This window comes from Podarcis tiliguerta (genome assembly GCF_965153285.1).
Source record: "Podarcis tiliguerta genome assembly, chromosome: 7".
NCBI lineage: Eukaryota > Metazoa > Chordata > Lepidosauria > Squamata > Lacertidae > Podarcis > Podarcis tiliguerta.
In genome coordinates, this window is record NC_139540.1 from 64494669 (window position 1) to 64518988 (window position 24320).

At 40.8% G+C, this 24320-nt stretch overlaps 1 protein-coding gene across 2 annotated transcripts in view; it reads right to left on the bottom strand.

Moving 5' to 3' along the window:
* The window catches only part of GMDS (GDP-mannose 4,6-dehydratase), a 284442-nt gene that overhangs the window by 173673 nt on the left and 86449 nt on the right, over nucleotides 1-24320 (bottom strand). For both annotated transcript variants that reach the window (XR_014513385.1, XM_083449591.1), the window contains exons 5-7: nucleotides 20820-21012; nucleotides 20225-20329; nucleotides 8101-8228 (exon numbers count right to left, since the gene is read on the bottom strand). Coding sequence is in view for 1 of the 2 variants with exons in the window: in XM_083449591.1 (XP_083305717.1) it covers nucleotides 8101-8228; nucleotides 20225-20329; nucleotides 20820-21012 (426 nt within the window). In the remaining variant the exon portion in view is untranslated. The remainder of the gene's footprint in view (nucleotides 1-8100; nucleotides 8229-20224; nucleotides 20330-20819; nucleotides 21013-24320) is intronic.

The following is a 24320-nucleotide window of genomic DNA, read 5'->3' on the forward strand; positions in this document are numbered from 1 at the left end:
AGTAGATGGCTGTCCTTCTATATCAGGTCTTCCTACACCCCAATCAAATTACCTTTTGATGATTAAGCAAATAAGCAAAGTGACAATTATTCTGTGTAAAAAGAATAGTGCAACAAAGCTTAAATGGGGGCTTTTTTTAGTTTTCTGTCCTTTTAAAAAAACCACACATGCACAGAACTAAACTACTACTTTCAAGAATATGTTTAATTGTGACAATCATCACTGACAATCTGAAACAATCTACTAACCAACAGTAAACCACATAAGAACATACAAAGAGCCCTAACCCAGTCCAGCACCCTGTTCTCACAGTGGCCAACCAAATGACCATGGGAAACCCACAAAAAAGACATGAGCACAACAGCGCTCTCCCACTCAACTTCTCCAGCAACTGGCCTTCAGAAGCCCATCACCTCCAACAGTGGAAGCAGAACACAGCCATCGTGGGAGGTAGAGAGCCTCATCCTCCACGAATCTGTCCAATGCTCTTTCAAAGCCATCTAAGTTAGTGGCTACTGAATTCCAGAGTTTATGTGCTGCCTGCAAAAGTATGTGCTTTTGTTTGTCCTGAATCTTACAACTTCAAGCTTCACTAGATGTATTATGAGAGACGGAGAAATACTTATTTCTATCTACTTTCTGCAAACCGTGTATAATTGTATACACCTCTGTCATTTCACACCTTACTTGCCCCCCTTTTTAAACTAAAAAGCCCCCAAAGTTTTAACCTTCCTTTCCTCACAGGGGAACTGCTTCATCACTGTGGCTGTCCTTTTCTAAACCATTCCCTGCTCTATAATTTTCTTTGGGGGGGGGGGAGCGCTAATCAGGACCTTCCCCTTCATAATTTATGGGAAATAAGATTTCTGTGCATACATGCACACACTTTAGCAAGAAAGGGGAACTGCTGAATTTGTTCCCACTATTTAATGTGCTTTCGGTGATGGGAAAACCTTACCTGGATATATCTGTACTTTCAACTGGATATTAAGTTATTATTTCCTACTCCTCAGTGGTATGTATGGATGCACACGGAGTCAGAAGATGAAGGCAGTTGTGAGAGCTGAGTTTTGCTCCCAAGTGTTCTGTCCCAACACATGTAAAGCAATACACGCACTGTTGTGGCTGCCCTTGTCATTAATCCTTGTCTCTGGGGCAGCAGAGAGCAAGGAGTTTACTGTCACTACTCTGTCACCAGTAGGAGAATGCAAGCACCCAGTGAATGCATGTCCTCCCTATCACCCACATTATCTAGGAGGAAAACTTTTCATACAAAATTCGAAAGTGCATGCAATACAACATCAACTTCAAAAGACTCCGGAAGGCATTAACAGTTATTTATTTATCATGCTTGTAGACCGCTTTTGTAAAAGGAAGAAAAAGAAGAAGTAAACCTCAAAGCAGGACAAGCTGGACAGAGGCAAATCATGGGAAAATGTGAATTGTATTAAGTGCAATATATCAGCAGGTAGATTTTTTTTTTTTTAATGTAACACATGTTTTGTGTATGATGTTCATCTTCTACAATATATGAGAGATGAGAGGGATGAGAGAGGGGAGAAAAACACTGAAGTAGTAAGAACAACCATGCGGTAATATTGCCTGACAGCCATAAAATTTCACCGCATACTTATCCTGGTAACCAGAGCTGCCAGTCCCCTGAGATAAATTTAAAGCCTGCCAAAGAAGACCAGTTGGAAAGTTCAGCTGCTCTATCTGTGGATCATTAACATTATTTGTTAGGTCAAGCCACATCCCAGAACACCTATAGCTGAAAATTGAAGCATTTGTTCTAAACTAGAAGTGGCATATTAAGTATACCCTGCAGATTTGGGGAATGTTCTGACACGGAAGAAGAATCACAGTTGTTTAATATACAACTGTGGAGAACGGTCATTTTGTTGATAGATCCTCTTTGTAATAACGTCTAAAATATAAGCATCCTATTAAGGGATGTGTTCTCTTTATGAAACTCACTGAGTCTTTTGGGACAATTAAGAATGTGTGCTCAGATGCACACCTAAGAGAGCCTAACTATGCAAACTATTTCCACCACAATATGGATGCAGATGAACATTCAAATGAGCATCTTACTGAAATGAAGGAAGTGTTGATAGAAGATGTCCACAACTGGAAAAGCGGTAAGATGCACATCTGGATGCACAGAAGATGAACATTATTCCAGTACTGTCATGTAATATACTGATGGACAGTTGCTGACATTTGACTCTCTTTAGCTGGATCAGGTCACTAGGTTTTAAGGGGAGGAGACACTGTACACCATTTCACTGACTACTAACAAATTGCACCTTAAAACTAATGAACTTGATTATGCCATAAGCTATTGTAGACAGGAGCTCATTTCAGTTTCATGATTTTGTTGTTGTTTCTTCCGCAACATGATTTTGTTGTTGTTTCTTCTTAGACAACTAGCCCTGTTTAAACAGATATAATAGGCTGGGCCACCACAGGGTTTTAAGGGGTGGGGGTGGGGGTGGGGAGACGGCAAGAACAGCATCATCTCAAAACTCTGATTTAGTTTTAAATCACCTGCTGTTTCACAGGTTCACTGAATTTAAAAGAAAAAGCAACAAAAGACACACATGGTTTTCAGCCATAACTTTAACAATAAATTTGGTACACTATATAATATTGTTCTAGAAAACTCTGCTTTGGACAGGAGAAGAAATGAGCTGCTTGTTATCTGACACATTTTAAAGATAATGCATTATCATTAATAATGAAATAAAAGGTTAGTCTCCAAACTATGACAATAATAATTACTTTTCTCAATTGGGAAACCTTCTACATGAAAGAAATCCTTCCTCTTACTTTTCAATCATTCCAACAGAGTTCTGAGACCACCAGTGTTAGAAGACCACTTGGAAAACCATGGGAATAGCCTTGATAATAACACACATACAGTTATTGACGCACAGGAAACAAAACCAGATGGCTCTGCTAAAGAAAGCATTTATATGGTGGGGGGTTTTTTTGCTTTGTAACTCAACAAATGCAACCATCTTTTCTAAAGATGCAGAAACACTGAGATAGATCTGCATAAACAGAGATAGGCTTGGTTTTGTTTTAAATTCCATTATTCACATCTGGGAGAATAACTGCAGAAAAGCAACATGGTACAGTAGCTATGAAACAGATGAGCATAATTTTCCTGAAGAAAAGGAGGCTATTAACAACACTTACTTGTAGACACAACTGTGGTGCTTTGTAAATGAATACCATATGATTTACGTTAGACGGAGCTCCTACACATTATCATTAAAACCACTTTCTTGCCTCAATTATGTACTTTCAAATACAGAACCTATTCATGTCTGAAATAACTATGGCCTACATTCTTCTTCTTTTCCTCTCTTATTGCCAATCACTCACACTTATCCCACATACAAGAGAGTGGCTCCTATAAGCAGTGCATAATTTTTCCTTTATGTTCTGATGAAAAAAAGGCTGAACCCTTGCCCCGCAAATCTTTTTCCTTGCCTCACAAGAAAGAACCTTTCCTTTTTTCTCAGGTGGCACAGAGCCAGAAGTCGCATATATGACTATGAATCACGGAACTGCATTCCGCTATGAAAGAAGTGCTGGTGGCGGCAGGGGCCGTGACTCAAATATTGCATTGGGATTTTTGTTTGCTAAAATGTTGCTGGCACTTAAAACCGGGAAGCTTCTTTTCTGCATGCAATGCCTCACCTGACTGGATCTCTACCTTCCTGCATTAGTATCAAACCAGACCATTTCCTTTCCTGTCTGCCCTGTCCCTGCATCCATTCCCCAATTCTGATGTGGCCAATGAACTGCCCTTTAGACTGTCCTTCCTGCATGGTACTTTGACCCTTTGCCTAACAGCTGTACGATATCGCTGAGACTGTCAGGCCCCGATCACGCAGATACAGTCTGGGGTAGGGAAAACACAATAGCAGCTTTTATGACATCACACGCAGGAGTAAAATTCATGGATGTGATTAGGAAGCCCACTTACGAATTTAAACGGCTCTCTTTTGTCCGTTTTAAAATAAAACAAAGAAAAGCGGGATTGAAGGAAATAACACTTTACAGGCAACAATATTGACTCGTTTCCAGATTAACGGGATCAGAACTTCAGTCCCATAACAGGGATTTCCCAACCCTTCCTCCTCATTGTAGCTGTTACAACCACCAAAAGTCACTTCACAAGTCCAGGAGCCCTTGAATAATGCGGATTCTGGTGTACAGTGGTACCTCGGGTTAAGTACTTAATTCGTTCCAGAGGTCCGTACTTAACCTGAAGCTGTTCTTAACCTGAAGCACCTCTTTAGCTAATGGGGCCTCCTGCTGCTGCCACGCCGCCAGAGCACGATTTCTGTTCTCAACCTGAAGCAAAGTTCTTAACTTGAAGCACTATATCTGGGTTAGCGGAGTATGTAACCTGAAGCGTATGCAACCTGAAGTGTATGTAACATGAGGTACCACTCTATAGGGAAATTAGTAAAAACAGAGGCAGGGAGTCATGTATGTTCAGAGAACTTCCATTTGCACAAGGTTCATCCACCCAGTTTCTGAGCTTGTCCACTTGCTAATGCTAGTGCAACAATACTCTCTCTGTTTGTGATCCCCAGCAGCTCATATTCATAGGCATATAGCCTACCTCTGACAGCGGTGGAAGAAACAGCCATTGTGGCTAGCAGCCACTGATAGCATTATCTTCTATCTAATTCATCTAATCCTTTTTAAAAGCATCCAAGTTGGTGGCCATCACTACCTTTCATGGCAGCAAATTCCATAGTTTGTGTGCCATGTGACAAAGTACCTTTGTCTGCCCTAAATCTTCCCACATTCAGCTGCAATAGATGCCCCCAAGTTATAACAGAGGGAGAAAAACTCCCTCTTTACACCATGCATACTTTTATATACATCAAGTCTTCTCTTTTTCTTTAAACTAAAAAAGCCCAAATGTTGTACCTGATCTCGAAAGGGGAGTTGCTCCATCCCTTTCGTAATTTTTGTTGCTTTTTTCCAGCTCAACAAGATGCTTTTTGAGAGGAGGCAACTAGAATTGTACACAGCATTCAAAGTGTGGCCACAGTGTAGATTTGTGTAATGGTATTGTGATATAGGCAGTTCCCCCCCCATTTTCATTACCTTTTCTAGCGATACCTAGACACTGAATTCACCTTTTCCCTCACCTGCTGTACATTGGGCTGACATCTTCATTGAGGTATTCACTTACCACCCTGAGCCCGGCCTTGGCTGGGGAGGGCGGGGTATAAATAAAAATATTATTATTATTATTATTATTATTATTATTACCACCCCAAGATCTCTGCTCAGTGCCAGTTCAGCCCCCATGAAAATGTAAGTGAAATTAATATTATTATTATTTGCTCCTATGTGTATTCTGGAGAGTCTCCACCTCTCAGGAGTGGCTTTTCAGGGGGTGCAGGGGACTGAAATGGGTAGGAGCAAACGCTGAAACTCCATCATATAGGTAGAGTTCTGCTTGTGCTATTCTAGATCCAAGCCCATACCTAAGAACAGGGACCGAATGAGACTGTAGAAATGTTCAGGGTCCACTTTGCTTCGCTCTTCATAAAAATGGTAGTCTATGACCACATGAGCCAAAAACATGTACACAGCTTGACATTTGGTATTATGTGAACCAATCCTAATGTTTTTCCCACACCAACTTTTTAATAAGACTGCATATTTGAAAACTATCTCATTACAACCAGAAATAAACATGTCCTCAAATTCCATCCATTCATGATTTTTTGGCATTATTTGTATATTTAGTTGTTGAGAAATAAAAAGTTGGTAATGGATTGATACGTACGTTCTCACTGCTCCAAGTTAAATGTTTGTGGGAATCTATATTAATTTGAAATAGGGCTCTCCTGGGGGTATGCTAGGATTTTTGTAACATGTCTTGCTATTTTTTCTTTACATTGTATAGGAATGAATCACTGACTGCTAAGTGCTTACTGTTGCACTAGTATTAGAACGTATCTAACAGATGGTTTATTGTACTGTCCTTTACCAAATAAAAAGGAATAAATCATCTTCACAGAACAAAACAAGACACAGAAGATTCATATATCAGCACTGCTGATACATTACTTATCCCCCCCATCCCCACCCACAGTGGTACTGACTGCCATCCAAAATATAATCTAAAGACACTTACATGCAGCCATCATGTAACCTGCTTGCATCATGTGTAACATCAAAATGTTATGTTGCTTTTGATAGGCAGATTCTGAGATCAATATTACTCATGCAAATGATCATGCAAATATTTAAGTCACCATTGTTTCTAACAGCACCACATTACCTCAGCATTAAAGCTCGCTTTCAACCCAAAGTACATTGTTTAAATATTTTTTAAAACAAGCACAAGAGATTCAACCCACAGCATTATTCTTTCTGCATACATATGTGATTGTTAGCTTGAGAAATATTGCACCACTGAAAGGTCAAAAATAATACAGTATATGTTTGATAGAGTTACCATGGGAAGTCAAAATCCCTGTTGTGTATCAACAAGGTATAAATGTAGAAGGGGTTCTGAAAGGCCTTCGGTACTAGTAAAAATATTCTAGGAAGCTTCCAAAATGCTCACAAAAATATCTACATTTGCTGCACTCTCCAGTAACTATACAGCAGTGCTAAATCTTGAAGTTTTGCTTTCCAGTCCATTAAATCCTGGAACAGTTGTTTATTTCCGTTTTAAAGTTTCATAGTCCGGAATTGAATGCATTTTGCAAATTCAGTGTCTCCAGGAATTAACAAGGGACCTATTATGCAGGAGTTAATCTCTGGGGAGTGAGATATTCAAGATGACCTCTATCACAGTTATGAATTGCTTCAGAACAATTTTGGGATGGCTTCAAATCACGTGAAAGATCTGGAATGTTACTTACATCACCAACATGTGTTACTGGTGGAGACCCCAGCTGAGTGCATTCTATCTGGTGGCCAGCACATTTGGAAACTCACTGGTATTGCTAAATAAACTCCACTCTTATTTCCAGTGCAACTAATATTTGCAGAAGAAGTTGGGCCAGCATTCACACACAGAGAGAAAACTTTAGGTTGAAAAAAAACGCCTCAGTAAATTCTGCATTACCAAGGAGGTTTAGACTGAAAGGTGGGGTCAGGTGCAATAGAGAGGCTCCTCCTTAAATCTATGCCTATTTCCTCGCAATTGTTTATGGAATCAAACTTGTTATGGTTCATGCACATCATTTATGTTTTAAATGAAGTATTTCTGCTGGGGAGTTTTCAAAATTCCACTTGAAATGGAAAGATAAGGGCAATTTCACATTGCTACATTTATTGATGTGATCATATATGTGAATACCAACCACAAGGAATAGGTTCTACAAGTGGCACTAAACTTTTTTCCAGGAGCCATAATTAAAGATAGTGTGGTTGCCTCCCTCTTTGTGCAGTCTGGCACACTAGGCTTTCTCCATGTGGTCACAGACCTGCACACAACCGTGTGGTGGAAAGAAAGCTTTTCAAGAGGAACAGAAATCAATTCTGACATTTCTCGTAGTTAGCGACTGTATGATTCTCTACCCCCCCCCCCCCCCAAGTCATAATTGCGAAAAACATTGTTTATAAATGTTTCTACAAGTTACATAACGGTAACTGCACTATTTCCTAAACTAATCTCTGCAACAATTATGTTCAAATGAGAGAACCAAAATGGCCTTCTGGAATTAAGATGGGAATTGTTTTGTCTCATCGCTGCAAGAGGCCGTCAAGAAATAGCAGGATTTTGAAAGCTTTCAGCGCAATTGAAATATATCATCTTAAAACTTAACATGAGCACAGAAAGAACATTTTGGAGGTGAACAGAGAGATGCTTCATGAATACTAGTTTCCAGCCCCCTTTCAGAAGAATTTAGCAAGGAATGTAAACCTGAAAATCTATTTTTAATATGCACGAGGTAGTCTTCTGCATTACTTCTCTAGATAAGCTGAGAGAAATGTATGGTTAGAGGTATATCTCTGTGTGATGTACATTTTCTCTGAAGCTGTTCCAATAAAACATACAAAAAGCAGTACTTTAAAGTAGACTTTTCACCAACAGCATACCTCAACGTAGTCCTTGGCGTGACCCCAGTCTCTCTTGGCATCCAGATTGCCCAAACTGAAACATTCCAGTTGCCCCAGGTGGATCTTAGCAACGGAACGACTAATTTTTCGAGTTACAAAGTTAGCCCCTAAAATAAAGAGAAAGATAGCATAACGGGATTAGAAACTGTCTGGTAACTGTCTGATAGCTGATCCCAAGAAATACAGTTTATGATAATTTCTTTCAGCCTTCCCTCCTCCTTGTATCAATCACCTAAATTCTGTCATCATTTATCATTTCTGAAAGCCAAGGAGTGCCAACATACATGTCACATTAGCTATAGTCTCTCATCAAATAACTTTCTTTGAAACTCTAAGCATCCCTAATCTGAAGCTTCAGTATTAAATCTGGCACGAGGCCCAGAAAAGCAAATTCAAATAGAGACTTCTGAAAATAAGAAAATAAAAACAAGACTGCAACCCAAACATTAAAGGCTTGGGCCTTTCCAAAAAGTTGGGGTGAAATAGAAATTTGCATGCTAAAACGTTTAGCAAGAGAAATGAGATCTCAGTCACCTGTAACTTGTTATCTGAGCGGCCATTTGTGGAGTAGCAAATGTGAAAATTCAGAACCCTTTAGAGCAGGCATGGCCAAATTTGGCCCTCCAGATGTTTTGGGACTACAACTCCCATCATCCCTAGCTAATAGGACCAGTGGTCAGGAATGATGGGAACTGTAGTCCCCAAACATCTGGAGGGCCAATTTTGGCCATGCCTGCTTTAGAGCTCTCAAGAGCGCAAGAAGGAGACACCTCTGCCCTTCATTCATTTGAAGCTCAAGCAGACCCAAATAAAGATGCATGTGCTGAACAGTCCAGAGTCCACTGAAACTTAAGACTATAGAAGTGCTCAGTCCTAAGAATCTGCCCATTATGATGATAATTAACTATGTGAAACTAAACACGACTGAAGTCTAGGAGCCACAAAACAACTCCAAGGAAGAGGATGTATGCCTCCTAGAACATTCAGAAGGTCTGTGGAGTGTCTGCGAGGGACATTTAAAATCTGAATTCTATATAATTACACAATATGAGAAATATTGGGAAATTTTTAATGTCTGATGTTTTACAATTTTTTATATGGCTGTAAGCCGCCCAGGGTATAAACTATAAATTATTATTATTAAATATAATATATATTATATATAATAATATAATAGTAATAATAATAAAGCAATAAAATACAATTAAAAGCCACACAGTATATATCACAGCACATTGCAACAGCCACAACAAGCAGGAAAAGAAAATAATTAAACGATCCACCAAGGTTCGCAGCAATTTTCAAGTGGTCCATGGGGGGAAAGTTTAGGAACGACTATCCTAGATCTTTGTACTTATATATGAACAGGGGTATTTCCCCAGAGATTTAGGGCATGGTAAATGCAGCCTAGATGCTCCACAACAGGCTGTGATGTCACTCTTGGGCCACATAGGTGAGCTTTGCCTTTGAACAGGACTGCATAAGCTTTGGGTTGGAATCAACAGCACATCTCCTGCTTCCTCTAGTTGTGTGAAGTGGGGCATTAACCTATTATCAAGTGAGTACATTTAGAATATTCCAGTGCTTTTTTGGGGGAGGGGTACACGGGTACGCATAGGGACGCGGGTGGCGCTGTGGGTAAAACCTCAGCGCCTAGGACTTGCCGATCGTATGGTCGGCGGTTCGAATCCCTGCGGCGGGGTGAGCTCCCGTCATTCGGTCCCAGCTCCTGCCCACCTAGCAGTTCGAAAGCACCCCTAAGTGCAAGTAGATAAATAGGGACCGCTTACTAGCGGGAAGGTAAACGGCGTTTCTGTGTGCTGCTCTGGCTCGCCAGAGCAGCTTCGTCACGCTGGCCACGTGACCCGGAAGTGTCTTTGGACAGCGCTGGCCCCCGGCCTCTTAAGCGAGATGGGCACGCAACCCCAGAGTCGGTCACGACTGGCCCGTACGGGCAGGGGTACCTTTACCTTTACACGGGTACGCATACCCCTAAACATTTTGTGAATCTAACTTTGGCTTCATTGAGGGGCAGTATTTCAATATGAGAAGGAAAATGAGAGCACCCCTAAACATTCTTTTAGAAAAAAAAAGCACTGGAATATTTGTAACTAATGTTATTTGCCCAAAAATGGAAGGAAGAAGAGGTCCCGACGAGAGAAGAATAGATACAGAAGTTAATGGACTATGCAGAAATGGCGAAACTTACCAGTAGAGTAAGAAATCAGTATAATTTTTTTGAAGAAAGGAATGGAAATGGTTTATTGAGTATTTACAAACAAACTGTAAACAGATCAAGACATTGGCAGAATTAGTGTAAAAACCTGCAGTTGCAAAATATATATGGGCTATAATATGGGAATAGATATATAAAAGAATATGTTAAGATAATTTGGAATATGCAGGAAGATGAAAAGAAATGTAAAGAACCACAGAAAGAAGGGGGAGTCGGAGTTTGAAATGTTAAAATTATGATTGAGTAATTGTTGTAATATATAAATGAAAATTATAAATAAAAAATAAAAATAGAATATTCCCTAACTATCAGTAGATTTATTGTGCGGTAGATCAAAGGTTAGCTGCTCAACTGAAAACCTATGATAACAAAAAAGGAACCAAGAATTCCAAATATGCAGAGAATATTCTAATCAACACAAGAAATTTTATTATATCTTTTCTGGAAATTACTGTGTCTGCTTTTGAGCTTTATAGCAGCTTTCTGGCATTCTGGAACATAATCATGCTGCAGTTTGATTACCCAAGAGCTGAAATACTCTCTAGCAACCCTCCCCTCCCCGCCCACAACTCCCCAAGAAAGTAAAAATATACAATCCAGGTTTCAGACTGCAAAAAATCTAGCAAGTGAATCTAATAGCTTTCAGCACTGCATGTCCATACTTTGTATCAGCAGCGAGATCTGTAATCATCGTGCGCATTGCAGTGAGTTTTAGTGCCTGACCTACTGGGTTCAATCATGAAAGCTTCCGTTCTGCAATGATTACCTCTTGAGGGAACATTAAATATGTTTGGAAGAATGGTTGAGAGCTACTAATTCCACACACAAATGAAGGACTGCAAATAGTATACAGGAGATGGATGGCCCCAGGTCTCTGCATACCAGGCAATTTACTAAATATGGGAATTAGCTGCCACTGTAATGTATTTCAAGGGCCGTACAGTGTAAATATATCCACTTCTCCTGGTCCGAACCAGATAATTAAAAAATAGGCTTTTATTTTTTAAAAAAGTAAATAATGGGATGGATCTACAAATGGAGAGAAGGTGATTTTTGTTTATTCCGCCTTCCCCGTGCCCCCTGGAAAGTTGCTGCAGAGGGATGGGGGACCCCATCAGACAGCACGTGCGGTGGCACAGTGGGCCACCGAGAGAAATGGTATCAGAAAAAATGTAATAATAATATTTATTACTCATACCCCACCCATCTGGCCGGGCCTCCCCAGCCACTCTGGTCAACTCCCAACAGAATATTAAAAACAAGAGAAAACATCAAACATTAAAAACTTCCCCAAACAAGGCTGCCTTCAGATGTCTTCTAAAAGTTAGATAGTTGTTTATTTCCTTGACATCTGATGGGAGGCCCTACCAAGAAGGCCCTCTGCCTGGTTCCCTGTAACCTGACTTCTCGCAGTGAGGGAACCGCCAGAAGGCCCTTGGCCCTGGACCTCAGTGTCCAGGCTGAACAATGGGGGTGCAGATGCTCCTTCAGCTATACTGGGCTGAGGCCATTTCGGGCTTTAAAGGTCAGCACCAACACTTTGAATTGTGCTCGGAAATGTACTGGGAGCCAATGTAGGTCTTTCAGGACCGGTGTTATATGGTCTTGGCGGCTGCCCCCAGTCACCAGTCTAACTGCCGCATTCTGGATTAGCCCCATGTAAAGCACATTGCAATAGTCCCAGAGGGAGATAACTAGAGCATGCACCACTCTGGTGAGACAGTCTACAGGTAGGTAGGGTCTCAGCCTGAGTACCAGGCTGAGTTCAATAACTAAAATTTTGTAATTTAAAGGGTAGCATTTTGTAGTCTTAAGTTTTCTTGCTAGAAAAAGAAGAAACCATACACAAGCTTAACATGAATCAACAGGGCAATGAAGCCAAAAAAGAAAGAAAAAAGAAAAAGCTTATGCTCTTCTAGGCTGCATCAACAGAAGTATAGTGTCCAGGTCAAGGGAAGTAATAGTCCCACTCTATTCTGCCTAGATCAGACCACACCCAATTCTGGATGACACAATTTAAGGAAAATATAGACAAGCTGGAACGTGTGCAGAGGAGGGCAACCAAGATGATCAAAGGTCTGGAAACCGAGCCTTATGAGGAATGGTTGAGAGAGCTGGGTATGTTTAGCCTAGAAAAGAGGAGACTGAGAGGAGATATAACAACCATCTTCAAATATCTCAAGGGTTGTCACATGGAAGAGGGAGCAAGCTCGTTTTCTCCTGCTCCAGAGAAATGACATAAGAAGTGTCTCTGTTCCTGAAAGTCTGAGGCTGCATTCACATCCCTGTTTACAGTGCACTCACTGCATTTCCAGTGCTGGGTTTTTAATCTCTGTTCACATGATGTTATCTAAAATGCATATGTATCCTGCACTTTGTTTAGGAGGCTGCTGCTGTTTGATCTGTAGCTTCTCAAACAGCCTTCACACTGACCGGGGTTGTTAAGCCATTCCTAATTCTTCTGTAGTCAAGATGTGATGTGTACACAAACAGAAACCAATCTGACACCAGGGAAGCAGTAGGGATGTGAACAGCTGGCGGTGGTGGAAGGGGCGGCAGCAGGGGAAAGAGCTGTAAAAGGCATTGGGGGAATCAACTTCACTGGTACAGTGGTACCTCGGGTTAAGTACTTAATTCGTTCCGGAGGTCCATTCTTAACCTGAAACTGTTCTTAACCTGAAGCACCACTTTAGCTAATGGGGCCTCCCGCTGCCGCCGCGCCACGCCGCCAGAGCACGATTTCTGTTCTCATCCTGAAGCAAAGTTCTTAACCTGAAGAACTATTTCTGGGTTAGTGGAGTCTGTAACCTGAAGCGTATGTTACCTGAAGCGTATGTAACCTGAGGTACCACTGCAATGTGAACACACCCTTAGTTGTTCTATAGGGTTACAATTATGCAGATGACATTCTAACAGGAAATTGGTCACAGGAAAAGGGGACTGTGAACAAACCCACATGTGCTGAAAGATGCTTGGAATATCTCCCAATAAATACACAGGCCTAACTGTTTCACCTGAGAACAATCTTGGAACATAACCGAAGAGTAGAGTTGACATTCTTTAAGAAACACAATGCAATCTGAACACACTTCCTCAACCTCGGCCCTCCAGATGTTTTTGGCCTACAACTCCCATGATCCCTAGCTAGCAGGACCAGTGGTCAGGAATGAGGCGAATTGTAATCTCAAAAGATCTGGAGGGCCGAGTTTGAGGAAGCCTGATTTAGAAGATTTCAGCAAAATGTCTCTTCATAGATCTCTTCCCTCACGAAAGCACAACTGAATATTAAATATTAAGTGAGCAATAACTTGGTTTCCATTGAACGCAGAAATGAATCTAGAACCACATATCCTAAATTTGGAAGTCACTGCCATTCAGTGGAAAGTCAGTGTTCTCATTAAGTTTTGAAAGCAAAAGAAAACAATTTCCTCTTTGACCTTGTTTCTTATAGAAGGAATCCAGGCCTTGGAGACTTCATATTTTCCAATCTGCTGCCTTGCTGATTGTGGTAATATTTGTGAGCTGTTGGGGCTGCATCTCCCTTCAGGCCTGGTTAAGCAAGACAAGACACTGGGAAATTGTCATGCCTCGTTGCACCACTACGATGGGAGAGCTGATGCCTTATTTGCCCACCAAGCTCTGCCAAAAGCAACATTACTTAAATTGTAGGTACTCAAAACCTAAAGCAGGCTTGCTTGAAGGAATGTTAAACTTTGAAAACCGATCATTTGCAAGCATGCATGTTCTGGGAAAAGGTACTTACAATCTTTTTTGCAAGCACTCACCAGCAACAAGCCTTTTAAAATAAGCTTATTATGATTGCTCTTCAATCACCATAACATTGGGCTCCGGTGTGCGCGGCTGGGGGGAATACCCCAAAATTGGATAGAGGCAGCTGCTATGAGGGGGAGTTACACTAGCAGAAGTTGCCACCTCATGATTTTTTGTGCTGCTCTCAGACCGCAGCACTGCACTGCACCCCATTTAGCAATTTGTGAAAAACCTTTCAGATGGCTCTGGGAATTGCCTGAGGGGCAGGGAAGTCATCTTCTGCCAGTCTCAGCCACACAGTCTTCTCTGAATCCAGCGTATAATTTAGATACATACCTGATTTTTAAACACGAGATTAACAGCATGGCAAAAGTGTTGAACTCCAAAAAGGAAGGAAAGAGTCTCAAATTATAAATACAGGTGAAATGAAGAGCACAGAGAAAACCCAAGATCTAAAGATCTATACTATTTAACTATGGTGGATGTATATCTGTCATGGATGCTTTAGTTAGATTCCTGCATTTCAGGGAGTTGAACTAGATGGCCCAACTCTACGATTCTGTGATTCTATGTTTCTCCTTAACTTAAACTAAACATGCATTCAGACTTTCAGCAGAACACATGAGGGCACAACTGGTGTAGGGGACATGGGAACCATGTATGCCAAATTTCTCTCAACACATCCAAACATCCAATCTCTGTATTCCTGACCAATGTGTGTTCAGCATGAGGGGCTGAAGGGATATTCTAAGTACCGTATTTTTCGCTCTATAAGATGCACCAGACCATAAAACGCACCTAGTTTTTGGAGGAAGAAGAAGAAGAGTTTGGATTTGATATCCCGCCTTTCACTCCCTTTCAGGAGTCTCAAAGCGGCTAACATTCTCCTTTCCCTTCCTCCCCCACAACAAACACTCTGTGAGGTGAGTGGGGCTGAGAGACTGTGACTGGCCCAAGGTCACCCAGCAGCTGCATGTGGAGGAGCGGAGACGCGAACCCGGTTACCCAGATTACGTGACTACCGCTCTTAACCACTACACCACACTGGCTCACTGGAGGAGGAAAGCAAACAAAAAAAAAAAAAAATTCTGAATCCCAGAAGCCAGAACAGCAAGAGAGATCTGGCTTCTGGGATAGCCTCTTGTTGTCATGGCTTATGGGATACCCGCGCGCAGCCTCTCCCGGGCAGTGGGATGAAGGCTAACCCTGCCTGGAAGAGGCTGTGCATGGCTAAGGCAGAAGCCAGGACAGCAAGCGGGATCACTGCGCACACACGCTCCACGTGGCTCTTTAAAGGGAGCGCTGAGCAGAGCCTCCCGCCTGCATTCGCTCCTTAAGACACAAACACATTTCCCCTTACTTTTTAGGAGGGGAAAAGTGTGTCTTATAGAGTGAAAAATACGGTACATTCAGAGTAGCATGGCTAGAAGCCCCTGCAATCAGAAATCTTGCATGATTAGCTGAATGTGCTTAGTCTCTTCTTTCAGAGGTGAGCCCTCCCACCGCAGGGTAGCTAGGTCATCTCTACCAAGCCTAAAGAAACAAGATTTTAAGTCAAAGTGTGACAGATACTTGTATGAGCTCCTTACACAGCTGAAGGGAAGGGAACAACTGCTCAGCTAATCTTCACCAATAATCTTAACTCTCTCTGAGCAAAGACTCAGACTGGGGAGAGTGGATATGTCCCAGACCACAGAGACCTGGTTACCCTTGCCCTTCTACTTTTCAAGACCCAGAAGTATTTCACCTGTCCTGCTTTTCACTACATATACTAATCTTGTGTCAGATGTATTGCACAGGCACTCCACAACACAGCAACATCTTAAAGCAAAAGATGTGGCTTAGGAGGTTAACATCTAATATTCTTCTGTCACATATGTTGCTATGTCAGTCTTCACAGAGCATGCTTTTATGAGCTTTATTATTATAAATCTAGTGACAATCAAAGAAGCTATGCAAAGCCAATTTATATAACTTATTATACAAAGCAGCTTTTATACAAAACAGTTGCTGGCAGGTAGCCATGTCAGAGAAGGAAAGGCATCGTTATGAGCCGCCCATCGTTAGAACGTTTCTGTTGTTCTCATTACTTGAAAGCAGGAAAGCCTCTTAAAGTTTTTTGATCCAAGCTGTCATTTGTCAGGGAATGGGGACAAGACAAATGACTGTAAAGCAATGCAATTGGGTTTCTTACCTCCGCAATGTCTTACTTGACTCCCATGAAACATTCCCCCCCCCCCCCCCCGTTATTCATTCTTGCCATGTTAAAGTAAACTTATGGACTACCCAGAAACAGATGAATGCAATCAGTCCAGCAGAAATGATATCTTTTCACCAAAGGAAAGCAAATAGTTTTGCCTTCCCTATAACAACTATTTCTGAAACTTAATTCAGTCTTTAAATAGTTTGTACAACATTAAAGACAAGGTCAGGCTCAGGGAGCAATAATTATTAAAGATTAAGGAGAATACTGAAGTACTTTGTGTTTTGCTGAACAGTTAAATCAACTGAGAGTTTCGCTTTCTTTTTTTGATGTTAAATGATACTATTGATTCCGCCCCCCCCAATTGACAATGACTGACCTAGGCATCCAAGGAAAGGCTGTTCACCAGTCATTTCAAAAGAAAATGGACCAATCAAAGGTCACAGATAGAGTAAGAAGAAGCACTGAGATGCTTGTATTTATTGTCCTTGGTGGCGCTGTGGTCTAAACCACGGAGCCTCTTCGGCTTGCTGATCAGAAGGTCGGCGGTTCAAATCCGCACAATGGGGTGAGATCCCATTGCTCTGTCCCAGCTGCTGCCAACCTAGCAGTTCGAAAGCACACCACTGCAAGTAGATGCTGTGGCGGGAAGGTAAATGGCATTTCCGTGTGCTCTGGCTTCCGTCACGGTGTTCCGTTGCACCAGTAGCAGTTTAGTCATGCTGGCCACATGACCTGGAAAAGCTGTCTGCGGACAAACGCCTGCTCCCTCATCCTGAAAGCGAGATGAGCGCCGCAACCCCATAGTCACCTTTGACTGGACTTAAACGTCCAGGGGTCCTTTGCCTTTACCTCTGCAGGCCCAAATCTAGTATTTGTGGGATAAAATGTATGTGAAATTAAGCAAATACACTTTTAATTAATCAAACAGTGCCTTAGGACACAATGCTCAACAACATGGGTAGGCAAACTAAGGCCCGGGGGCAGGATCCGGCCCAATAGCCTTCTAAATCTGGCCCGCGGATGGTCCGGAAATCGGCATGTTTTTACATGAGTAGAATGTGTGCTTTTATTTAAAATGCATCTCTGGGTTATTTGTGGGGCATAGGAATTCGTTCATTTTTTCCCCCTTCCAAAATATAGTCTGGCCCCCCACAAGGTCTGAGGGCAAGTGGACCTGCCCCCTGTTGAAAACGTTTGCTGACCCCCTCTCAGCCACATGCACTGCTATCTAAATGTCCTGAGAACTTTGCTCTAGTGTTAGATATAAGCCAATTTGTTAACTGCAGGGATGTGAATGACACAAACACTCAAAAGCTACTGGATCTTAAAATTTTGAGTTATATGACATGTTGCACGAATAATGGACATCGGGTATAGCTTGGCTATCATCAGAGGATATCTAAATTGGTCATGATCTTAGTACAAACTTCTAATTACATGATTTTGACAATCTGTCCTTTTATTCCATTCAGAAGTAAGATATGAGATGCCGAACGTCCGATCTGTTTTGGAAGCTCTGACTTTGGAAGCCTTGCTCCCTTCCTAACACACACACACACACACACACACACAGGGGGGGGGGTGTCCCCACAGTTACTCATTGGCAAGAGCTTCAAAGCAAGTCTTGGTTTTGGGAAGCAGCTTACAACTCTGACAATGTGTTCGATTATAGCTAGGTTTTTAAATAATAAAAGCATGGGTGCCACAACGGATAGAGTCTGGCAGTGCTTTTTCTTCATTTGAATAGAATATGACAAAGAATTCCCTGGAAATTACACTACATCATGATGTGTTACTCCCATTGGGGAATTATCCTTCAAAGTGAAGAAGGAACACTGGTTGCTGTTCCTCTGCTAATTGAAAAATTAAGAATGTTGCTGTTGTTTGTTTAGGGGAGGTGACACTCAGCTGCTTCACTGAAACAGTAAGTTCCTCCATTTTTTTCTGTTGTTAGCAGTTCAGTTTGAGGAAGCTCCTAATGGTTTTTTCATTCTCTAAAAAACAGCAGAAAAGGTCCATTGGATTTTTCTGAATGACTATTGCTGTCAACATGCAGCAGTTCTAAAATCAACTTGGTTATGTTTTAATAGTCATCTAAAAATTAAATCAAAATATTTCATGTTAGTTCACAGAGCAGCAGAAGTTCTGGTTTGTGAAAGTCTCCAATTTCCACAATGGAACCACCTGAATTCACTGTTACAAATTTGAGCAAGAAAACTTATTTTGTCTTAAAGCTTGGGGGGGGGGGCACTTATCAAGTATAATGAAATAGTAAACAACTATTCTGCTCAACCCCCCTTTATTTTGACTCCTGAATGACTAAGACTTTACTGAGAACATTCCACCATTTTCAGGACATATGTTACTACCATTTGCTCTTTTTCACACCCCACACTACGTAGGTGTTTTAGTGTTGATAAAGTTATGAAACTGAATAGCTCTTAAGCAATTAAGAAAAACAATGTTTCTCTCCTTTCCAGAATTACAAAATATGAATGCATTTCACACTAATTATTTGGGCACAATGGAACCAGTCTCATCCAAAGAGCTCTTCTGACTGCTTTTGTTAATGTTCTAATGGGAGCAGAATTGAATGCATTTTTGGATAGGACGTTCTTGTTCATCAGTAAGTGGAACACACACATATACATGTACACACATATTTCTAAAAGAAAAAGGTCTGTAACTTAGAATCTCAGGCTCCCAATCTCCAGTGGGATAATAAATGTATCAGAGAGAACTATAAGACTGGAAACTCAGTGGGATGTAGTCTCAGAGCTGGGTAGAATGTCAAAGAAGCCTTGCAGATCAAAGGCAGTGATGAATACAGAAATCTTTCTTCTTTCTCAAAACCATAACACACTCTTTAAAGAGGCACCCTGACCTGAAAATTACTCCATATGAAATCCAGGTTACTCCCAATTATAGGAATATCAGAAACCGTGCAGGACATTTTCGGAAAGTTGGATGATTCATATTACAAACATTTTATTTAATTTGAAAGCAAATGTTATAATTAGGCCAACAAACCTCTGTTTTTTTATATAGCAGCAAAGGTCCTAAATGGTTTTCTCACCTTTAAACCTCTAGTATTCTTCACTCTTGCATCAAAATAGACTGCTTGTAAAATGATAGCAGAAGCACCCCTGTCTGACTTTTTAGGAGACAGTCCCCCACTGTCCAGAAATCATTGTGAATCACTCTGAGAACCCTGTGGAAGGATATCTGACTTATTGCTGCCATTCAGAAATGGGAATGGAGTGCCGTGGGAAAGGAGTGGCAGTAGGATGTTACCTTGCCTCGTTTTATTTTATCAATTTTATATCTCTCTTTCCAAAAAGGTTCTACAATAATGAACATTACGCTTCCTCTCTTTCACACGTACACACCGACTCACTATCTCACACACATTTTCCCTATCTACCCCCAGAGCCCTTTCAAACAACGGGGAAAGTGGAACACAGTAGTCAATAGTCTACGGGTGTTTTTCTTTTTTTGTACCCTTGATTTGATGGGTATGGATCCTGGCATATTTTTCCTTATAGCCAATGAACAAAAGAGCACAGGAGTGAGGCTGTCAGAGGGCGATCTTAATATGAAACCTGCACTAGGTGAGCTATAGGTGCTGCTATTAGGATAAACTCTATCATTGGGAATTGGTTATTTTATTTCAGTGAAATAGAAAGTTTGCAACTCCATCAATTCTGCTACTGATTTCCCCCCCTCCAGAACTAATATATAGTGTTTTGAGCCTGTCCACAAAATGAATAATTATTTTATATGTGAAAGCTTTCATTATGTGGGTTTAGAATTTATCTTGAGACCAGTTACAATGCATTCCTGTTCAGACGTGCACAAGAGAACGCAGAAATTTTCAATATTTTTCTTACCTCTCCTGGGACTCTCATGGTTGAAGAGAATACCATTCACAGCAAAGAGATTGTAGGCCTCCCTGAAGTTCACCACAATCCAATATGCATATAGCTTGGCTGCCCCTATAACAATAATTGTAACTTATTTATTGAAAATCCAAATAAGCGAAACCACATTATTTCCATCTTTCCATTTTTATCTTTATTTCACAAGAGAGAGAATGCTTTAAGGAAAAACAAGTAAGGTTTTTAATGGAAATGGTAGCTTACATCCAACAAGCAGTGACAGAACACATTCACATTGTAGGATTTGTACTGGGTAAGAAATGTGAAAAGAAAAAAATGCAGAGTAGAATGTAGAAAATGTTACTGCCTTCATTTTAAACTTTGGTACAAAAGCCTTCAGTTTTAGCAGGCCAGCTTGTAAACTGTCGTTCCAGAAAAGAAGTTAAGATCTAAAATTGGTTGCAACCTCAAGATTTGTGATGCCAGACTCCCATTTGCCTCGAACTTTTGTGCCTCCATCAGCACAAGTAACTTTGTGCTTCATGGCAGCTGATTAGGATGCAATATGTAGGCAGGGACAAGCATAGACATAAGCTGACATACTCACCATATGGTGATCTGGGATAAAAAGGAGTGGTCTCCTTTTGCGGTATTTCTTGCACTTTCCCATAAAGCTCACTTGTTGAAGCTTGGTAGAACTTCACAGAGTCTATGAGGCTGCATGTCTTGATAGCATCAAGTAACCGTAAAGTGCCAATTCCATCAACATCAGCAGTATATTCAGCCAAATCAAAAGATATCTGTGACGGCAGAAAAAAGACAGAACAAACACTAAAATACTTGGCAAAATGTTTCAGCACTTAAGGTTTCAACCATGCTTATTAGCAAAAATGCAAGATCGCATACAGACAGATATATATATTTGCCTTAGGCATATGAGGCATTTTTAAATTTAAATTTTTGCAAATTTCATTCTTATATGCATATAGATGCAGAGAGAGATATATGGAGCATCAGATAAATTTGGATCCTTTTCTCATGGATCTTTGTTCTGTCCTATTTCCTGAAGAGAAACTGGTTGAGTGTGTGTTGCTATGCACTTTCACTTCTAATCTATACAAAGTTATTCATTAGACTGATATTCTAATCAGTAAACTTGTTTTAGTGAGCGCTTCAGGTTAACCTACAATGAAAGCCACAAAAGTATAAAGGAAAGAAGAATGTGTTTTGTTTTCTAAATTACCACCACAATCGCAAAAGTTGCTTAACACTGAAACTGAGAAGGCTATTGCAACCACCATTCACATTACACAGGGAATGCATCTTGACATTCAAACTTTCATTTGCAATATGAATTGCTCTGCTTTAGAAGCAGAAACAAAATTTGCCACTTCGATTCAGCAGGTCGGAATACACTTAAATGTACTTTCGTGCAAGTCGCACGAATCATTCTAGAGGCCTCACACGTCTTACGTCTTTTATCACCCGCATGGCTATTGGAAAATCGGAAACTAAAGCTTCTTCCACCCCCGCCACTCTGCCAGATGGAGCTTTATTTGTTGAATTTTCCCCAATTCTACGACTATTAAAGGCACAGGAAGCTTGCCAGAAAAGGTGGCAGCCTTACCCACACCTCAAAATTCCCCACGGCTACTGAGAGGACTCCCCAAGGACCTAGGTATCTGGTTATGTATTAGTAACTTCTCCAGGAGCTAAAGCTTCATATAGACAGCTAAAGGACAAGGGATTGCCTTAAAAAGAAGAAGAAGAAGAAGAAGAAGAAGAAGAAGAAGAAGAAGAAGAAGAAGAAGAAGACGGCTCAGCTGCAAAAGGAGAAAGATAGGGAAAGTCTGCATAAGGCTGGAAACCCTAAACCAAATAGAGATTTGTGGGTCTGGTTTCCTGAGAAACTGCTTTTATTACAAGCATATATATATATATATATATATACACATATATATTATTGGAAAGGTCCAAAGGTGAAGTCATTCTCTATTCATTGATGGGATAATGAAAGAGATCATTAAGTGGTTGTCATAGCAGGGGCGGCATAGCTGGACAGGATTGGTGGTGCTGGCAGGCACGAGATTCCCAAGGGGTGACCATACCACCCTGTCCCCTGCATATTGTTTTCTTTTAAAAGGCTGAGAACAATTACCCCCAAACTTTGCCAGGACTGACAAAATATTGGAGTCAGTATAAGGCAGTTCCTTATAGCCCTATAGAGTTTTACACATTATTTCCTACTGAAATATGTAGATGCTTTTTTTGTGTGTGGGAAGGTTCATGTTTTTTTCACACCGTGCAAATTTCGGGTGTCTTTGCCAAATTACAGCACTGCATATGAGCCCCACAGAAAAGTATTTTTAGGCCGCCTACTCACACGTACCTATTTTATTAATGTTTTGCTTTGCTATAGCCTACAGTCTTGGTTAGTAAAAAAAAGTTTTACATTCACTAACCAAGCGCATAGGCTCAAGCAAAGCAAAACGTCAATAAAATAGGTATACAGTGGTACCTAGGGTTACATATGCTTCAGGTTACATACGCTTCAGGTTACAGACTCCACTAACCCAGAAATAATACCTCAGGTTAAGAACTTTGCTTCAGGATGAGAACAGAAATCGTGCGGCGGCAGCGGGAGGCCCCATTAGCTAAAGTGATGCTTCAGGTTAAGAACAGTTTCAGGTTAAGAACAGACCTCCAGAACGAATTACGTATGTAACCAGAGGTACCACTGTATGTGAGTAGGTTGCTTTGAGGTAATTCTTAATTACTATAGGCGTTTTCAGATAAATGACAAATTCAAGGCCTCTGTATCTTCCTTCCAGACAGGGATGGAATATTGGCATAACACTATATTTATGTGGACTTCTACTAAAAAGGAAGTACTATCAGTGCGCAAAGGATTTCAATTGAAGAGATGTGTCACTTCTAATTGGGAACTGCAACTAAATGTTGTGATGTATACCTAGCACACTTGATGTCACCCAGGCTCCACATACCAGCATGGCTAGAACTACGGCACTTCTTTTGGGGGTTGGCTTAAATTCCAAACAGCAGTCAAGTTTGAGTCCCCTCAACTATACAGAGGTTTTCTTCAAGGGTCACCTCATGATTCCAACCTCCCTTATTCCATGACCCCTAGGCTGATAGGAAGCAAGATATTTGGTTTCCTTCAGCTTCGCCAGCCAACTGAGGGCAGTACAAATATACAGCCCTCTATTATTGTTATCATGTGGAACCAATATATTTCAACATAGTTTTCTATCACCAACTTTAGAGGAAGTGACGTATGCAAGCAGGAAGTATTCACTAAGATACGGGGTCAGTTGAAGCCATGTGGTATAAATGCAATAATATAGAATCATAGAACTGTAGAGTTGAAAGAGATCCCAAGTGTCTTCTAGTTGAACCCCTTGCGATGCAGGAATATACAGGTGGGTCAAACCTGTGACCTTGGCATTAACTGGCCTTTTTTGTTATGATTTAGTTTAACAAAAGCGTTCGACGAGCTCAGTGGTACCTCAGGTTACAGACACTTCAGGTTACAGATGCTTCAGGTTACAGACTCCGCTAACCCAGAAATAGTACCTCGGGTTAAGAACTTTGCTACAGGATGAGAACAGAAATGTAGAAATGTTATAAGGATTTAAGTATAAATAGATTAATAGAATATTAAAGGAAAAAATAAGGTTAGAATGTGTTAAGATAATTATAGGATAGAAAACAGAGGAAGATGGAAAGGAATTGCTGAAACAATTGACAGAAGTGGAATACAAAAAGGGAGGTGTGAGGAGGTCGGTGAAATAAGTGAATGAAAGATAAGATATTGAAATTGTTTGAGGTGTTTTAAACTGTTTTTGTTTGGTTTTGTTAGTTTAATGTGTTAGTGTTATGTAGTGTTTTTGTATTGCATTGCATTGTTCTTTTTTTTGCTTTTGTTTTGTTTTGTAGTGTTTAAATTGTTGGAAAAGTAATAAATATTATTTTCAGAAATAAAAGAGAGAACAGAAATCGCGTGGCGGTGGCATGGCGGCAGCGGGAGGCCCCATTAGTTAAAGTGGTACCTCAGGTCAAGAACAGTTTCAGGTTAAGAATGGACCTC